Genomic DNA, 19,393 nt, shown 5'->3' on the forward strand with positions numbered 1-19,393 from the left:
GAGGTTCTTGCAAAGGCCAGGGCGTCCTCAACTCTTAAATGCCACGGACACAAATGGAAGAGGTTCTCTGTCCGGTGCCATGCACAGAAGATTAACCCTCTACGGATTACGGCTCCCCAAGTACTGCCGTACCTACTGACGCTGGCCAAAGCTGGACTGGCGCACGCGTCGCTCAAGATTCATCTTGCTGCGATCTCACGATACACCAGAACCACGGGCGGACGTCTTTGTGGTCTCATCCTCTGGTGAAAGAGTTCATGAAGGGACTGTTCAGATCGTTCCCGCCGTTGAAGGCTCCGGCCCCGGCGTGGGAGCTCAACGTGGTGCTGACCAAGCTCATGGGACGTCCGTTCGAGCCTCTGCACTCGGCACTGTTGAAGTTCTTGTCGTGGAAAACAGCGTTTCTTGTGGCCATCACCTACGCACGACGGGTGGGAGAGATCCAGGCCCTTTCCTGCAAGGCCCCGTACTTGACTTTTCACGACACAAGGGTAGTGCTCAGGACGCACCCCTCCTTCATGCCCAAGGTGCCGTCGGACTTCCACCTCAACGAACCCTTGGTGTTGCCTGGTTTCTTCCCGTCGCCTTCGTCGCCGGCTGAAAGGACTTTGCACTCGCTGGATGTGGCTAGAGCGCTGAAGTTCTACGTGGACCGCACAAAGTGTTTTCGGAAGACGTCACAACTCTTTGTGAATTTTGGACCTGTCAATCAGGGGAAGGCTCTCTCGAAGGCTTCCATTTCCAGATGGCTCTCCGGCTGTATCATGTACTGTCATCGGTTGGCAAACCGACCTCTGCCTGGCCGTCCGAGAGCCCATTCCACCAGAGCGATCGCAGCTACCACGCGTTCCTATCTGGTGTGCCCTTGCTGGACATCTGCAGGGCTGCTACGTGGAGGTCGACGCACACCTTCACGAAATTCTACTGCGTCGATCGGGATTCCAGGGAGGAGTCCAGGGTCGGCCAAGCAGTGCTGCGCAACCTGTTCGCCTAAGGTGAGCCTGGTGAGGAGGTAAGATTTGCTTAATGTTGAGTTTGATGTAATGCTTAATGTTGAGCCTTTGCCACCTCCCGTGGTTGTGCATGTGTGTACTGCTATGTATTCTTTATTCATGAACATGTGAATCCATGCCAGACCCCATGCTGGAGAAGGAACAAGTTACTTACCTGTAACTGTTGTTCTCCAGCATGGGTCTGGCATGGATTCACATGCGAACCCTCCCGCCTACCCCTCTGCGGCTCTTCACTTGGTCATACTGCCACTTCACGTGCTACCAAATCTGAAGATGGCTGCCAGAGGCGGGGCTTAGGTAGAGGGCAGTCATTGGCTGTGGTCAGTATGACACAGAGATCAGTGATTGGTTACTATTACGAAAGACAGATCAGAAACGAAACGGATACTGGTTTTTTCTTTACCGAGGATTCCCAGCCTGACGACGGGGAATATTCATGAGCATGTGAATCCATGCCAGACCCATGCTGGAGAACAACAGTTACAGGTAAGTAACTTGTTCCTTCCAAAGTCAGCGTAAGATGCACTCCGATCATCAAAAATTAGGGGTTGAGTCTTCAAAGTTTCACTATTCCTTTACCAATGGCCCCCATGCGAACTCAACCCTCTATGGGGTCCTTGACTCCAGGACCCGGGGATAGGTACTCGTGGGTAATGGTTCTCCGAATTTGGCCACGGAATGGCGGGAGCAGAGGTCAGCTTGGATGTTTGGTTTTGGTCTAGCTAGTGACGGCTAGGGGTTCGGAGTAGAGTAACTCAAACCCACGACATAGCAAATCTCTACGTGAAGAAGGCCCAACGAAGAAGACGCCTGTAGAGAAATGAACCAGGAGGTTGAAGACTCTGTAGAGATGTAGACTGTAGCAGAAGCACAGAAGAACCTAGAAAAGGACCCTGGTCAGTCCAAAGAACAAGCAGGGTACAGCCACCCGGCAAGACAATGGTCCCATGACGGAGGCAACAGCTGGAGGAGACCCAATTTGTACCACGACAGACATGAGGCAAAGTAGCAGCAGGTCACTTTTTCCAAGCCACGAAGACAAGAAGGTGTCCACTGTCTTAGGCTCTTGAGCTAGAAGGATGGTATCATGGGCCCTCCAACTTCAGACGAGGAAGAGCCCAGTAAGTACAGCTAGTCCAAACTGGTAAAAAGATAGCAAATATTGAAGAAAAAGCACTGGGTGGGTTTCTACTATCCTGGAATGCGAAAAATGCATGGGCAGGGTCCAGCCGGTACTTCCAAATCAGGATCATCAGCAACCTATCCAGCAGTCTTAAGGTAAGAATCTGGAATGATCCGAAGCATTCCTTTCATTTATTGGGTATTTATAATGCACGCATAGAGCAAAAGGTGTTTCAAGGCGCCAATCATGCACTGGACCTTCCACTAACACTGCATTCACAGAGGGGCTGGCCAACGCTAGCCCAACAATTACACAACAGGCAGCTGGCAAAGATTTTGGTGGCCAGACGAATCGGATTCAGAAGTCTGGAAGAACAGTCTACTCCAGTCAGCTTAAACTAAAACCGAGCATGCCTTTGTTGGCTACCCCGCCCATGTCTGTAAAATGTTCATGATCCACACAAAGGGATGGCCAAAACAAAGTGGTCTTGAGTAAAAGCCTATCTATTCACAAAATCACAAAATTCAAGAATCCATGGAATCCCGCAACAGATTTATTCTTAAAAGGTAGAAGTGGAGCGTTTAAATAAGTAGAAGGCTTGAAACTAGCCATATACGCATCAACCTCTTTAAGAATTTCTTGACGATGTAAAGCCAACGCAGCACACTCAGTTTCTGCATTCGATAGTGTTATCAAGTTCGTAATTTGCTCATTTATTATCGGAGTAGTTTTTCATTTCCTTGTAAATCATTAACTGCCTTAATCAAGTACTCCAACGGAGCATATGGTGAATGTCTCTAAAGTATTTTTGTCAGCGGTTTTATTTTTTCGTGCAATGCTCAGTAAATTATATTTCTTTGCTACCGTATTAGAAGGGAGAATTGAACTTTTCCTGGGAAGTTTTATTGATTTTTAAAAAAAGTATTGTTGCGTAATTAGAATCCAATTTAACGGTTTGCACTTTTTTTAAATTAATTTTTTTGGTTGTAGGGCAGTTATTTTTGCTTTGTAATCATTGTCTTTGATGGAATGTTTGTGGCTTTTGCAAAAATATATTCTTGTTTTACTGGAGAAGTGAAATTACATGTTGCTTGTGTCAACAGTGTTGTCTCTGCAGACAAAACTGTGATGACATTATTGATCATATGAACAGGAGTATAATTCATCACATTATCATCCTTCTTCAAGGACAGATCAACAATCACTTTCACCGGTTCACTGTCTTCAACCATAGGGATTGGAAGCCGGACCGATCCCGAGTCCAAAGGATGTGCTTCCCAACTTACCACCCAGATATAGTTTGTGTTTTTTTTGCCAGGCTAATACCAACGCCATCTGAGAGGCTTCCCCGTCATTTTGTAATCCAAGGACTCGAATAATTTAACTATACTATTCAGAGTCCTATTTAACGCATTCAACGTGATCTCGACTAGTTTGTTTGAAGAGTCGGCCACGGCCAGAATAGCCAAAGGATCACATTTTCGAGGTGTCAGAGCAATGTACGATGCAGCAAGATCCATAGCTCTATGGCTTAGGTCCATGAACATATCAGGCGAACATGACCATTTTTCTGATCTATCTTGTAGAGAAAAGCATAAGCCATTGCATTCAAGATCAATCTCGGCCATATCTATAGTAGAATTTTGTGATGTTACCTGGTTATCTTTTAGCACCGGTACTATTAGGTCTCCCTGTAAGACCATGCTATCAGACAGAGAGGTATTTGGCAGTGTTGACCCGCATTGTTCATTTTACTATTTAAAGAATTAGTGCATGCATTTTTCAAATCTTTCACTTCAGTATATTCGGCACTTAAAGCCACATCGATAGCCAGAGCATGTTTGTGTATAGATTGTTCTTCCGTTCTTATTGCGTCCGGTTCGACCTGACACGGTTGTAGAATGATGTTAATTAGAAGAGTTGTAGAGCACTTCTAGGTCATCTCCCCGTCATTAGTCTTCTCACGACAAAACGTGCGTATATCAGAATTTGCACACAGTTTAATTCTGTCGATAGTCTTCGATTTGATTGCTGATCGGGCATTGAGCACGCTTGCATAGACTGACGTCGGATTACAGACGAATCAGAGTGCTTTCGCTTTGTGCTCCGAGAAGGCTCAGTGACTGACGACGACATATCTGATCTTAGCGTATAAGTGCTGCATCTCATGGATACCAGATTCACTATTCTATTAGCTCCCAAAGGAATATAGGGAGACACAATAAATATGTGAAGTACCAGCACTAATCAAGCGCGACACCGCAGCAAAGCGGCGCTTCGCAGGTGCTTTGCTTTGTTGAGGGCGTGCTGGTGCGTGCGCGCCCACATTTTTGAAGACTTCCACAAGAAGGAGGCGGAGCCAAGGTCAAACTAAACAAAATATCCCTAAATAAAGATCAGAGGACGTAATTATAACATTGCACTAGTATTAACGTGTCCACAATGTTATTAGTCGCTTGTTGTCAAAATATACCAGTTTGTTGATGATGAGTTCCAGAACTCCACGAGGCACAGAAGCAGTAGGACAGGAATTGCGGCAAAGCTGTGCTTCAAGGCACTTAGAAGCAGTTGCATTTTAGTATGTTCATGTTTTTGATGTTTTTCATAATCTCATTGATTAGACTACGTCATATCCTAAGTGCTGTACGTATGTTAGTGAAACATGATTGTTAAACTGTTCAACAGTATCCCAACTCGTCGCCTCCTCATGTGGTACCACATCGCTTCTCACCCCTCCCAGGGACAATTTGCAATTAGTAAAATAACATCTGTACTGACCGCCAGAATTTTATTATACTGCCATTGGTCAGCACCATTGAGAACGGAACACAAGACACTTTGCTTCTAGTGGGAAGGGAGACATTCACACAGTACCTGCTGGAAAATGGTATTTGCATACCCTGTGGTGGATACTCTGAAGGCTGGTCACCTCCCAGAAACACGGAGTTACCATTTGATTGGTCCTCCCAGGAATGCCACTCCATCCAGTGTCCCTTTCCCATAGCCACCAGCCGATGGGCCTTTGTGGCCATGTGAACAGTTCACTGGTTCAATTCCACTTCTCCTCTACCCACGTGTGCCTGCTGGATTGTCTTTCCGCCCTGCAATTACATCACCCAGGGTTGTCTTAGCTGCTTCAGTCTGCCTGTGATGTGGAGCTTGAGCTCCGTCTCCCTCATCCCTGGCTCGCAGGGTGTTGGTCATGTGTTTCAGAATAGGGTTTCCCCGGACTGTAGTTTGGATATCCTTGTTTTTCCCCCTTAGAAGGTGCCTGTCCACCCTTGCTTAGTCTCAAAGGTGGTAGGTATGCCCCCCTATCTGGCGCTGAATTAGCACCTTTAATACAACACCTTGATCTACATCAGAGACAGGATCATCATTCTTGGGAAGAAGGCACAGTACTCTGTGAGCTCTTTTCACTTTCAAACTAGCTTTGTTCATGCTTACTGGGCTTTACAATCTAGGTCAAGGTTAGTGGTCATAGGATCCTCAGGATGAGAATAATTAATGTACAATATGCTACGGGACTCTGGATTAATCCCAACCCTTGCTTATTGTTTAGCTGTCACTTGAGATATCTATCTTTGTGTATGTATAAGATGTTATGACTCTGCCATCAGAAACTTCAAGAACAGTCCAAAATAAATATTTTTGCCTCCTCTTCAATTAACATATTTAGCTCAGATTCAAGGGAATTGGTAGGCCTTTTTAGTTGAAGATCTTTTTTCCCAAGTGTCACTATTTTGTAAACACAGCTATCATGTCAGTACTCATACCCTAAACATTTTCCTTAGCAGTGGAGTTGTTGACGAGGCTGATATAAATGACCTCCTTTTACCAATTTACCCAAAATTGAAACTTAATCCAGTGGTAGCTTTCCTTCCTCCATAGGTTTGGTGCACAAATGCTTCAGAAGGCAAAACATTTTGGCCTCTCTTACAGCGACATTGAGAGGCATTTTACAAACTGTGTTGGAGTGTCATCTTACTGTATGCATTGCCTGACACACCTCTGATCCCAAGGATGATTAAAAACTCAACATCTTCTGATGGCACATTTCAGGATTAACTGGCTCTAGGTTTCTGACTTTTCAGACTTGGTAGAAGGGCCTCTAATTTCTTTCCCCATCTGGCCTATCTGTGTTTTTTGAACGCGGGTTAGGTTTTGCAGCCCTGCCCTTTCATTGCTTGTTGTAGCAGCCTGGTTCCTGAGCAGTTCAGTTAGTTTTTCATGATCATGTGTTATCTCTTTTTAACTTGGAAGTTATTGGACTCCTCTGACGACTGTCAGATTATCATGTGGAAGCGGATGGTTAAAGTTCCGACTTCAAACACTTTCCAAGGATCCTGTTATCTAGGTTTTATTTGTTTTGCCTGGGCAGCTGCTGGTGTCTAGCTTGACTTTTGCACTTGTGATTTGGCCACCATTTACTAATACAGGAAGTCGGAGACTCCCAGCTGGGCTGCATTCTTTTTTTGTATTTATGTACCAAGATAATCTTCTTTGAAACGTATATCTAGCTTTTGTACCTGAAGTGTTATCCAAATTCCATTTTAGTCAAAAAAAATAATTTGAACTTGTCTTTCAAAACTACTCTTCAGTAACAAACAATAGAATCCACCACAGACTTCATTTTGGAAAGTCCTCCCAAGATTTAGTGGTACAAAGACCATAAGGAAATCCAATTTGATTCTTTGGGCCTCAACATGAGTTGGCTGGTAGCCCTTAAATGCGTCCGTAACGCGATTACCGCTGCATTTAAGGGCTAGCCCTATTATGGGTTAGGCGGAAAGTGTGGAGTTTTACCTCCAGCTTTTTGCTGGAGGTAAACATTCTGCTTTCTGCCAGTTTGGGGTGCTATTAGCCCAGCGCTAATTGCGCCAGTGCTAATAGCACCAGGAAAATTCCATTCAGTCTAATGGACTAATGGAGAATGGGCAATAAACGGCCAACCGCTGTTCGTGATCCTGCGCTGATACCTCTGGACCGAGTAGCGGTAGCTTTATTTGCTCTGGCAGGTATCCCGGCTATATTACTCGTGATGAAGCCCATAAATCGGGTGACTCATCATCAAGCAAGCAGGCATTACAGGCCCTTTGTGTACATTGGGTTGTTTAATGCTTATTACAGTTTGCCCATTTACAAGGGTCTGTCAAACACGTAGCTGTTTTGCAGCACCATGTACCCTTTTGTGGAACATGGTATGGCCTGTTTTATATATCTTGTACATTTCACAAACTGAATGTTGGCTCAAGGTCAGATGTCCAGTTTTAGCCCAGATACTGCATGTTAAAGAATAGTTTTGCTTACTTTGTTCTGTTGCTGCCTCGCCTTATCAGGCTGCAGATGTTGGCAAAAATGCCCACCAGTTATCTAATCCAATGGTATCTGATCATCTGCCTTTCCCCAGAACCCTGTGCTGTCGGCTTAACATCTATGAATAAGAGTATGTTTAATCAGCAAATTATACTTTGATTTAGAAACAAAAACCAAAACCACTGAATGAGCACCTTTCATATTGATTGTAATATACTTCTACCAATGTGAACATGAATAAAAAATGCAAATGTTTATAACAGCAAATATTGATACATTTGTGTTTTTATTAGGAAATTGTTTATTCCCACAAAACCTTGATGATTAGAGATGGGACCTGACGTTTGGAGAGTTTTGGAAATTGGCCTTTTAGCCACATTAATTTTTAGATATGTACACTAATTGCATATGGGCAGAATAAAACAATTTATTGCTATTTAAATATTACAATTTGTGCATTTATCCAACCACGTAGCCACTGATATTTCGGGTATTACTGTTTTTGTTTTATTCTTCAGGATGTTCACCTAAGTGAGGTTCTTTCAGCAAATAATGTCTGGAAAAGTCATTATGAGTTGGCTGTAGAAGAAAGAACAGCCCTGGAAATCAAGGTGGAAGCTCTAAATCAGTAAGTAAAAGTGCTGGGGTTGCCTCGCATTAACAACTAACATGAGTAAAATATAAAAATCAACATTTAAGAATTATTTATAACAATACAGGTTTAAATGTACAAGTTATCCAATCTCATTTGTAGACCACATGTGGCCAGGACCATTGAACACGTTTCCCCATTGCAGGCCCACAAGCCGCTGGGCAAGGCCTGAGTTTGAACCGGATGGACTCCAGTGGGCCCATAAGACTAGGGGGTCTCCAAACTGCCCTTTAAGATGAGCAGCAGCACCCTCAAGATAGATGGGGATGCAGATTTGTACTTTTGCATCAAATAATAATGACAACTCAATATTTTGGCAAAGGGAGTACGTTTAATGACAAGTACAGAAAATGGGGAGTTCAGTGAACATCAGCAACCGCTCCATCTTCCTTCTCTCTTAAACTCCAACTAATATCAGCAAAAACACAACAGTTATACCAAAAACTAGTCATCATTGATGTGTAATCTTAAAAACCTAACATGCAACTTGATTGGTTATAGGAAGGTAACTTTAACATGGGTACTATATCTGTATATGCTAATGGGGAGAGAGGATTGGATAATAATGTCAGGTAGGGCAACTAAGCCCTTCCTTAAAACTGGCCACTGTAAACGTCACTAAAAGTACGACGCCCCAGTGGCTCTACTCTCTATAGGAGCCTAGATTACATGGCCCACTATGATTGGGTTGGCATCAATCCCACACATACTTTTCCACTTGCACTTAGCAGCATGCGGAATAATTAGCCGGGTGCAGTGAGTAAGTCTGCACCCCAACTTCCCTCCAATTTATGTTACAACCATTCATCACCTCAGTGGCCGTGTGTCAATTACTGCTTTGTAGTTTGGCCTTGAATCTGCTTCTTGGTCTGAGAAAGTTAAGGAGTATGGGTACGGCAAGGCTCCGTGCGTAGGTGTGAAAGTCTCATCCCTTTCTGCCTGCCTTGCCACGTGAAAAGGACACTGTGAAATCGCCCTCTTCTTCATGCATTTTCGTGTATTTGATTTACTTCTGCCAGTCTTCTACCATCTGTGGCTTATCTCGACCTTGCTGAACATGAGACTGTTATATTTTCTCTTTAATTGTTGGCATTGCTAGCCTATTCCAGCCTGATACAACCTTGGCTTCTTTGCATGGTTACCTTCAGCTGAGTTTCTCTCCGTCTTTATTACTTGATTTGTTTGCTGCGGTCCTCTCCTCTTGAAACCTTTAGTAACCTCTATTCAATTCTGCTCACGTGCGTAGTGGATTTTCACTCATCTATAAAAGTGCTTTTGAGGTAGATATATGTAGTTGGCACTTGCAGCAATCTATTTTACTACTAAGCATGAGCAAGCTTCAAGATTTCTTTGCTCTTGCGGTTTCTTGTGTATGTACACGTTTAAACTGGCTTAATGCCTTCATCGTGCATATGGCATACGTTTCTTCTTCTTGAAATCAACTGTTTCACCTTAGGCTCAAGATGTCACTTATCTATGATGTTTTGTCTCTTTATCAACATTCTTAGGCCATTATATACTCTATATGTGCGTCAGTCCAATCTCGCATGACGTTGCCAGTCGTCGTCTTTTAGTATCTTCTTGGCTTCTTCGGGTATCCCATTCTGACGAACATCATTTTGCTGTGTCTGTAGGTATGGATTCTTCAATGGATTTCTCAGTGGGTACCTTACTGTCCAGGTTTGCTTGAGTGTCGGTATTTCAATGGGTGCTGTTATTCTGAAGGTAATCGCCTTCCAAGGCTCCTGCAATATAACACAGCACACACCTACCAGCAAGTACTTATGATATCCCCTTGCTTTACATGGCATACGTTTACCATCCATAATATGTCCCCCGTCACGGGGTTCTTGTCAAAATGAGGGTGGATATCCCATTCTGACAAACATCCTTTTGCAGTGTCTGTAGATATGGATTTCTCAGTGGGTACCTTACTGTCCAGGTTTGCTTGGGTGTCGGTACTTCAATAGGTGCTGTTATTCTAATAGGCACTGGGCAGAGTCCTACTGCGGCTCTCTGCTAGTTTATCTGTTCTTGATACGTCACATATTTTGGCACTTTGAAGGGGGTGGTTGGAGTGTGGATGACACTTGGCACTTCCTCTTCACTCCCCCCTCTGGGCGATTCATCAACCACTCTTACTTCTTCACTTTTCTGTCATCCTCTGGATCTAGACCTCTAGGTCTGCAGAACTGTTACTTGGGGGTCCATATCTTTATCACTCCCTTTAAATATCCTGCTGTTCTTATGTGCTCGTCTTTGTTCCATGTCATTAGTTCACATTTCACCACTTGGATAGATAGATCAATTTTCCAACATACTTTTTATGTTTCTTAGGATACTGAAACTTTGTTCCTTCTGGTGCATAAATGCTGGCCTTCACAAAGTCTCTTATTTCTTCATCAGTCGGGTCCTTGGGCTTCCAACCTGACTCGACATCAATCATGATTTTCATCCTTCTGGCCTTTTTCGCAGTTTTCTGGCACTGAGAGATTATTTTCTTGATGACACAGAATCCAAGCAATATCATCACCAATAGGGCTCCTAGGAACTTGAATGCATCTCCCATCCATTGTGGAACCCATGAAAACAGTGATCCAAACCAACTTTCATCGTCAACTTCAACAATCATCTTATTAAGTAGTTTTGTCAGTCGTGAGATGGTGTAAATGTGCAACATGATTCTCAGATTTTTGCACAAACGCCTCCATCCATAGCTGTGATCATGTCCAATACATATCTGTTTGGGGGGGGATTGGGTCCTCCAACGTATTCCATATCTATGACAGTAATCACCTCAGCTGTGCTGCTTCGGAAAATCTTTCTGCGTCGATGTCGATACGCTGTTCTCGAGGGCCTCCGTCGAGCCGACGTCACCGGATGTTATAAGTAGGACGCACGATGCCCGTAGCCTCAGTTCCATTTTTTCCGCGAACGTGTTCGCTTCGGAGATCTCGGCGCGCCACGATTCTACTGAATCCTGTTCTTTTGGTTCTTTGAACCTGTTTCTAGAGACGCTGCTTGTACGCTTTCGGGCTCGAGCGGTCATCGCGACCACTGGGCGCCTTCGAGGTCCCGGTCGGACAAGGATGGTCGCTCTAGACATGCCCGTTCCAGTTCCCGGTCATCGACGCCCTCGAGACCGCGAGAACCTGTTAAGTCTTCAAAGAAGACATCGACGCCTGCAGCGCCGAGGTCGTCGACGGACTCTCTCTCGAGGCTCCGGCTCCGAGGAAGTCATTGACTCCATCGGCGCCTAGACTGTCGAGAGACACGCTCGGGGCTCCACCCTCGAGGCCTGTGTCGAAGCCGTCGATGCTGTTGGCGCCATGCTCTATCGATTCCGTCGACGCCTTTCGAGGCGGGATTTGTCGGGGGTACCCCGTGGCATGGTGGAACCCCCAGAAAGGCTCTGGCCAAGGCTAAACATGTCTTTGTTCCTTTTTCTGTACCCTCCTTCCAGCCTCTGGATTATATTTCTGAGGTGGATGAGGGGTCTGAGGAAGGTGAGGTTCCTGCAGAGGTTCCAGATGACATTGTTTCTGCTCATAGTCAACTTGAGGAACTGCGTCAGTCGTTGCACGACGCCAGTGGTCTGGACACCTCTCCAGAGGTGGAGTTTGGTAGGCCAGAGCATGGCACGCATGCCGACTCCTCATACCGCCGCCTCATGTCGAGGGTCACAGATGATCTGGGTTGGTCTGCCCACCCTGGGGATTCTCAGCAGAAGGACCTGACTGATAACCTGGACCAAGTTCCACCAACTGACCCATATGGCCTTGCAGAGAAGGGTGGATGCGGCTTGGACTTCTCCGGAGAGTCACCCGGCAGTGAGCAAGTCCTTGCTGAAGAAATATCGCCAAGGCCAGTGGCGACCCCTGCTACTTGACCATGCACCCCACTCTGGAAAGTTTGGTTGTGCAGGCGGCTACGGCCCCTGCAAAGCAGGCGTCGTACCCTACCATCCCTCCTGCTAGGGACGACAAATGTTTTGATGGTTGGGCGAAGAAGGTGTTTTCTTCTGGGGGTATGGCGCTTCAGGCTGCCAACTCCGTTTGTGCCTTGTCTCGTTTCAAGCACACTCTGTAGAATTGTATTTCCTTAGCGGCTGATCATATTCCCGAAGGGGAGGAACGAGATGGTTTCCTTGCTGTTGTGAAGGATGGCAAGGATGCCATGTGTGAATCCGTTCAGTCGGGTCTAGACATGGTTGATTGCGTCAGCTGGTCCATGGCGGCGAGCACCATAAAACGCAGGTTTGCGTGGTTGTGGAAGTCGGGGTTTGCTCCGGATGTGCAAGCCCAGCTCCTCAACATGCCCTTTGATGGTGAACATCTTTTTGGCAACAAGGCTGATGAGAGTCTTGAGAGGTTGCAGACCTCCAAAGCTGCAGCGAAGTCATTGGGCGCTGCAGTTCGCCAACCTCTGCCTTTAGTCCTAGGGGACAGTAATGGAGGGGAGGTTCCTTTCAATATTACTCGTCCTTTAGTAAATCGAGAGGAGCTGCAAGTCAAAGGGGCAATTGTAGGAGTGCCAGAGGTGGAAAACAAAGGTACTCGAGGTGCCAAGGCCGCTCGAGCAGTTGCCTCTTTGCCCTCAGGCACTGCCGCAGCCTCTTCAGCTCAGTCATGAGGCCCATGCTTCTCCGGTTGGGGGAAGGCCGGTGCAGCATCTTGTAGAATGGTCTGCCATTACTTCAGATGTGTGGGTTCTGGAGATCATAGCCCACGGCTACTGTCTTCCTTTCCGGCAGAGGCCTCACGACAATCCACCAGGGAATCTCTCTTTGAAGAGTCCGGATCCGCTTCTTGCACAAGAAATTCAGTCCCTGCTGGAGGAAGGCGCCATAGAACTGGTGCCTGTAGCGGAGAGGAACAAGGGATGGTATGCCCCTTATTTTTTGATTTTGAAGAAAGACGAGGGATTGAGACCCATTATGGACTTGCGCGGTTTGAACAAACTCCTTAGGAAGGACAAGTTCAAGATGATTACTCTTTCTCAAGTCCTCCAGGCCCTTCAACTCTCTCGACCTCAAGGACGCTTATTTTCATGTGCCGATCCATCCCAAGCACAAGAAGTACCTGAGGTTCGCGGTTGGCGACTCGCACTTTCAGTTTTGGGTCCTGCTGTTCGGATTGACCTCTGCCCCGAGGGTCTTCACCAAGCTCATGGTGGTGGTGGCAGCGTATCTCAGGAAAGGGGGGATTCACGTCTACCCCTATCTGGACGATTGGTTGATCAGGGCGCGCTCACCCGAGCAGGTCCTGGATCATCTGTCCGTAACCTGCCACTCCCTTCACAAGCTGGGCTTCTCCCTCAACTTAAAGTCGTCCCACTTGACGCCAACACAGCGGCTCCAGTACATCGGAGCAGTGCTCGACACATCCCTGGGGCAGTGTTTCCCTCCCCAGGTGAGGGCTCTTCACATGCAGCAGATGGTGCACAAGTTTCAACTTGCTCAGACGCTCCCGGTGTTCGAGTTCTTGAGGTTGCTCTGCCTCATGGCATCCTGCATTCTTCTGGTGCCAGCGGCCAGGTTGCGGATGAGATCTCTGCAATGGGCCCTCAAGCTCCAGTGGTCACAGTCCTCTGGCAGGATGTCGGACCCCGTTCAGGTGCCGTCCTCGGTCGCCCAGGACCTTATGTGGTGGGCCATTGAAGGCAATCTGATGAGGGGGGCTCCATTTTGGCTGCCCTGGTCTGAGATGACGATCCTGACGGACGCATCCCTCACTGGATGGGGAGCTCATGCCAAAGAGTTGAGTCAGCGGTAGTTGGTCTCCATCAGAGTCCAGACTCAATATCAATCTGTTGGAGCTGCGGGCCGTCAGGCTTGCCCTGAAGGCTTTTCTGCCGACTGTGCGAGGGAAGAATGTCGTGATTCTGACTGACAACACAGTGGCCCTGCACTACTTCAACAAAAACGGGGGGCAGGGTCATTTCCTCTGTTCAGGGAGGCGATGCAGCTCGGGTTCTGCACCATCCAGCAGGAAGTTTCGATCTCGGCAGTTCATCTGGCCGGAGACGAAAACGAGACGGTGGACACTCTGAGCCGGCAGAGCACGATCTCTCACGAGTGGGAGCTGGCTCATGAGATTCTCTTGGAGATCTTCACCCTTTGGGGGACCCCTCAAGTGGATCTCTTCACCTCCAGTGTCAACCGGAAGTGCGAAAGGTTCTGCTTGAGGGAATTTCCTCCAAAAGGAGCCTTAGGAGACGCGTTTGTGGTGGAGTGGTCTTTCCCACTGCTGTACGTGTTTCCTCCAGTCCCCGGCATCCCGCAAGTGCTACGGAGGCTACAGAGGTTCGGTTCCCAGGTGTTCCTCCTTGCTCCGTCATGGGCCCAGAGGACATGGTACCCGGACCTTCTCGACTTGTCCATCTGCCCTCCACGTCGTCTTCCCTACCGAGACGATCTGCTCTCACGGGAGGGGGGCAGGATCTCCATCCAGAGGTCAGGTCCCTCAACCTTCACGCTTGGCTTCTGAAAGGTTGAGGTACAAGGATTGGGACCTCCCTGAAGACGTGATGGAGGTGTTGCTTTCGGCCAGACGGCCGGCGTACCTTTCCTTGTACCATTGCCGTTGGAGAAAGTGCTGCGACTGGTGCGGGGTTCAGAATGTGGATCCTTTTTCATGTGGCATTCCTGTGGTTCTGTCTTTTTTTGCTTTTATTGGCCCACAGGGGCTTGCAAGTGGGTACTGTTAAAGGTTGGCTGGCGGCGCTGTCTATATTTAAGCATTCGTCTGAGGAGTGTTCCTATTTCAAAATTCCTTTAATTTCTCAGTTTCTCAAAGGACTCACTAATGTGTTTCCGCCGTCACCTTTCCAGGTGCCTGGTTGGGATTTGAACCTTATTCTGGAATTCCTGATGGGGACTCTGTTTGAGCCTTTACATTCTTGTCCTTTGAGGCTGTTAACCCCTAAAACTGTGTTTTTAGTTGCGGTCACTTCCGCTCGCAGAGTGAGTGAGTTGCAGGCACTTTGTTAAGCCACCCTTCACTGTGTTTCATAAGGACAGGGTTGTCCTTAGAGTGTGTCCTTCCTTTCTTCCGAAGGTGGTGTCGGAATTTCATTTAAGCCAGAAGGTTGTTCTTCTGGCATTTTATCCTCCTCCACATCCTGGTAAGGAAGAGGAGAGGCTCCATAGGTTGGATCCTAGGAGAGTTGCTACATTTCACACATGTCCCGGGTCAGAGTGGACGATCAGCTCTTTATTGGTTACGTTGGAAGGCGTTTGGGACAAGCTGTGACTAAGCAGACTTTGTCTAGATGGATTATCTTGGCAATTTCTGAATGTGATCGCCTGGCGGATAAGGACCCTCCGGTAGGATTACAGGCCCATTCTACTACGGGTATGGCTGCGTCTACTGCCCTGCAGAGGGGTGTTCCTATTTGTAACATCTGTGAAGCAGCGACATGGGCTTCGGTCCATACTTTTGTACGACACTACTCCTTAGATTCTATCCATGGGCAGGATCTGGCCTTCGGCAAGGCGGTCCTTTACTCTGCAATTTGATTGGGCATTCTAAATTTCTATATTCTAAATTATATTTCTCTCCTCCATACGTTGGTACTGCTTTGGGAGTCTGTCATACATATGGAATATGTCGGAGGACCCAATCCCCTCGAAGAACAAGTTACTCTTACCTGGTAACGTTCTTTCGATGGGTTGATTGTCCGACGACATATTCCATATCGCTCCCTCCCAACCTGCCCTGCTATAGAATTTCTTATGTGATTGCAGCTTACGTTTCCGCAAGGCTTTCTGTGGTCATACTGGCAGAAGATTGGTGCCACACGTTCTGGGGAAAAAAATACAACTGAGGCTACGTGCGTCCTGCTTATAACATCTGGTGACATCGGTTCGACGGAGGCCCTCGAGGACAGCATATCGACGTCATCGACGCAGATGCTGAAAGATTTTCCGAAGCAGCACAGCTGTGGTAATTACTGTCATAGATATGGAATACATCGTCGAACCATCCCATCAAAAGAACGTTACCAGGTAAGAGAGTAACTTGTTCTTCTGGAGCATCATCAGTCTGATTGCTCTTAACTCTTCTTTGATTGCATTGAATCCTTTTATGGTCGTGTTGATGGTCTGCAGTGACTCCCATCTGGTTATCTGCAACCATTTAGTATTTGCTCCAACCTGAACTCTTGGCTTCAGGATTGTCGTGAACACTGATGAGGTCAAGCTGAACAGCATGTGTTCATATGGGATTGCATGAAAGGCTTCTTCTGATTTAGCAGAGAAGTAATTCTCTCTCTCTTCATTCGGCTCATCAGTTCCACACATCTCTTCTTCCTCATGTGAGCATCTCCTTTCGGGAAACTGACAATATTCAGGTCACCTTTCGGAATCACCAACGCTGGAACATGCACTTTCTGCAATGTGCATATACCTCCCCAATCCTTTGGCAACTTAATATATACTTTGGATCCACATGCCCAATAATGATCCATTATCACTGCAGTACCATGTGTCATTCCCGTAGCATCGACAAATTCGTCCACAGTTCTGATTTTTTCCCATTTTTCTTGTACCATTGTTTCTGAAGCGCAGTTTGGAATTCTCCAGTGGCACTATCTGTAGGGGTCCTCCTCTATCTTCGACCATTGTTGGCAGTCTTGCGTCTCTGCCATAATGTTTTGCGTACCATCTGTGCATTTTCAATGGTTTCCTTATAGTGTCCAATGAGCATCCATGCTCTGCAGATCACGACTCCTTTCTCCCACCCGTCTGGTGAAAGCACTGTTCCCCAGATTTGCATTTGACCTCTGTTATTCCATCTTCGCGCTTCTTCTGGAGATTTCCCTTTGACGTTCAGTTTTTTGTTTGTTTCTCTTCTGATTTCTGCACCTTTAACTCCAGGGTTTTCATATCTTATCACAATGTTTTTTGTTTTGCTGTTGTTTGTTGTCTTTATGTCTGGTACATAATCATCTTCATCTGGATCAGTTGCTTCAGTTGCCTATTTGAGTGAAGCATCATTTCCCATGAACTGACCTCCGGTCTTGCACATTGCTATGTGTGACCGACAGTGTGCTGTCTGCACATCTACTTCAACAGCTACAAAGATTTTTGACTTCCCTGTGCTGTAAGGTAGGAGTGCACACACAATGCATTCTTCCTCTGAAGTTCGTTTTCCAACTTCCTTCATGTGTTGGTACCATATGTTGTTTCCCAAGTGTGTTGTGCTATCCAAGTAATCGTTCAATTCATTATTGTCTTCTTGTGTGCTCCTTCTAATTCTTAAGGTCTTCCTGTAGTTTGCTAAAGCCACATCCTTAAACACATCTGTATGTCTTCTTCTTGCTTGGAGATTCTCAGGTATCTTCATAAATGATTCAGGCATTTTCATCTGTACTATTTGAGTAGGAGAGGGTTCGGTAAGTCTTCCTTTATCTTTCTGTTTTTTTCTGGCTCTGTTTATAATTGTCCATATGGATTCTGCCAGTATCTCAGCACTTGATTGTCTTGCAGGATTTAAGTTTGACCTCTTCATCACTGGGTCAGGCGTGCTTGTCGGTGCTGTCTCTGTTAGCTCATTTTCTAGAGTCTTTTGTCTCTCTAAAAGTTCAGCTTTCTCAATCTGCCTCTCAACTTCTCCTGGTGTGGAACTTCTCATCATTGTTTGTCCAAGCTTACCCTGTTTGCCGGAATGTGATTCTGACCTTATTTGCACTAGACCAGGTGTGTGTATTCTCATTATTTGTGTAGGTGTACCTTCCCTCGACCCCTTCTCGGGTTTACTTTGCCAACCCTGTCTCTGGCGTTGCAATTCATGTGTTACCCCACGTTTCGTGCATGTGTCATTATTTATCACATCCATCCAAAGTTCAGTCACTCTGTCATTCTTTCTAGGAACTGGAATGACTATGTAAGGTCTGGGTACCTTTTTAGGCTGCATGCATACATCATTAGGTGGGTGCACCAATAGAAATGCAGTTCTAATCGTCAATGACAGTAATATGATGAAGAATACTATGCATATGTAAGTAATACATTTGTAAGTGAGCTTACAGCATTTGTTCCTTGGCCAATATGTACGTCTCACCTCATGAGGGAGGACATCGTTACTGCTGTAGTTTCCCATCTCGATCATTTAAGGAAGCAAACTAACTTTTGATACATACTAACGTTTGCCATTTTTATCTGGATTCTACTGTCTGTTTGCAGATTACACATGCTAGACTGATTATCCTCCTTGTCCGAATGAATACTGGACTGTCTCTTGTCTCTGGAAACAGTTCCTTTCCCAAAAAACGAAAGTTCCAAATGAGGCAGTCAGTTCAGCAAGTTTTTTAATTTGCGTGTTCAAAATAGACCAGTTCCCAGTCAATGTCTCTTATCTGTTTCGCTCCAGATGATATGTCGTTCCTTTGTCAGCATAAACAAAACTGAAGTCCTTGGCAACACCTTCACGATCTGACCCTCGAAGGAAAGTTTTACAATCTTCTCCGCTGAATCTTCTGCTGATTATAAAATTCGACCTGCATTATGATACCATGCAGTAGCATACTCCTCTGTACAGAGTTCGCTGGGCCTCTAATGAAGGTGAGGACATCAACACTGGCATGTCTCCCCACAAGTTCTGGAAAGTCTTCAATTAAGCGAAAGAAAATGTTACTAGCTAGTCTGCTATCTTCTCATAACAGGGACATTTGTCTTGTCCTTGCTGTATTCCAGAAGCAATAGAAACTGCTCTGCAATCACTATGAGCAGCCTCCTTATTGTCTTTTCGTTTTCAGGATCTTGAAGAAACTCTGTTATGCTTGTGATTCTTCCCACCAATGACCTCAATACTAACTTGAAATAGATCAGAATGTCAATGGTGAGGTCGCTATTGCGTGACACCGTAAGTCCAAATAAGGCTCCTGTATTGAAAGAGTCGGGATACTGTATTCTCTTCCAATTTACGTATCCTCAATCACAATCTGGCATATGCTTTCTTTTCAAGGCTTCAGTGTGCCTCAGTCCAAAAATCCAAAATTAGCAAGCTATTTTTGTGGCCTATACATGCAATTCTTCTTCACTCTGCAACTAGGATGAACCGAGTGTCTGTGTTTTTATGTCCTTTATCCCTTATTTTGCTCAAAGGTAGTGTCCAAATTAAGACACAACTTGCACAAAATGTTCCTTGTCTCTGTTTTGTTGGTCATGCGTCCTTCATCGTCATGGATCTCGTCTGCACATGCTGTGGTTCTTCCCCGTCGTCTGTAGTCTCTACGCGGTGGGGTGCGGGCAGAGGGTCTTATCCGATGTATGGCTTAATGCTGCCC

General features: G+C 46.0%; 1 protein-coding gene across 4 annotated transcripts in view; it reads left to right on the forward strand.

Moving 5' to 3' along the window:
* The window catches only part of ODF2L (outer dense fiber of sperm tails 2 like), a 583,980-nt gene that overhangs the window by 312,249 nt on the left and 252,338 nt on the right, over window positions 1–19,393 (forward strand). For all 4 annotated transcript variants that reach the window (XM_069641685.1, XM_069641688.1, XM_069641686.1 and 1 more), the window contains one exon: window positions 7,971–8,080. In XM_069641685.1, the coding sequence (XP_069497786.1) occupies window positions 7,971–8,080 (110 nt within the window). The remainder of the gene's footprint in view (window positions 1–7,970; window positions 8,081–19,393) is intronic.

Source organism: Ambystoma mexicanum, chromosome 1q (assembly GCF_040938575.1).
Source record: "Ambystoma mexicanum isolate Mex_15411 chromosome 1q, UKY_AmexF1_1, whole genome shotgun sequence".
Lineage (NCBI taxonomy): Eukaryota > Metazoa > Chordata > Amphibia > Caudata > Ambystomatidae > Ambystoma > Ambystoma mexicanum.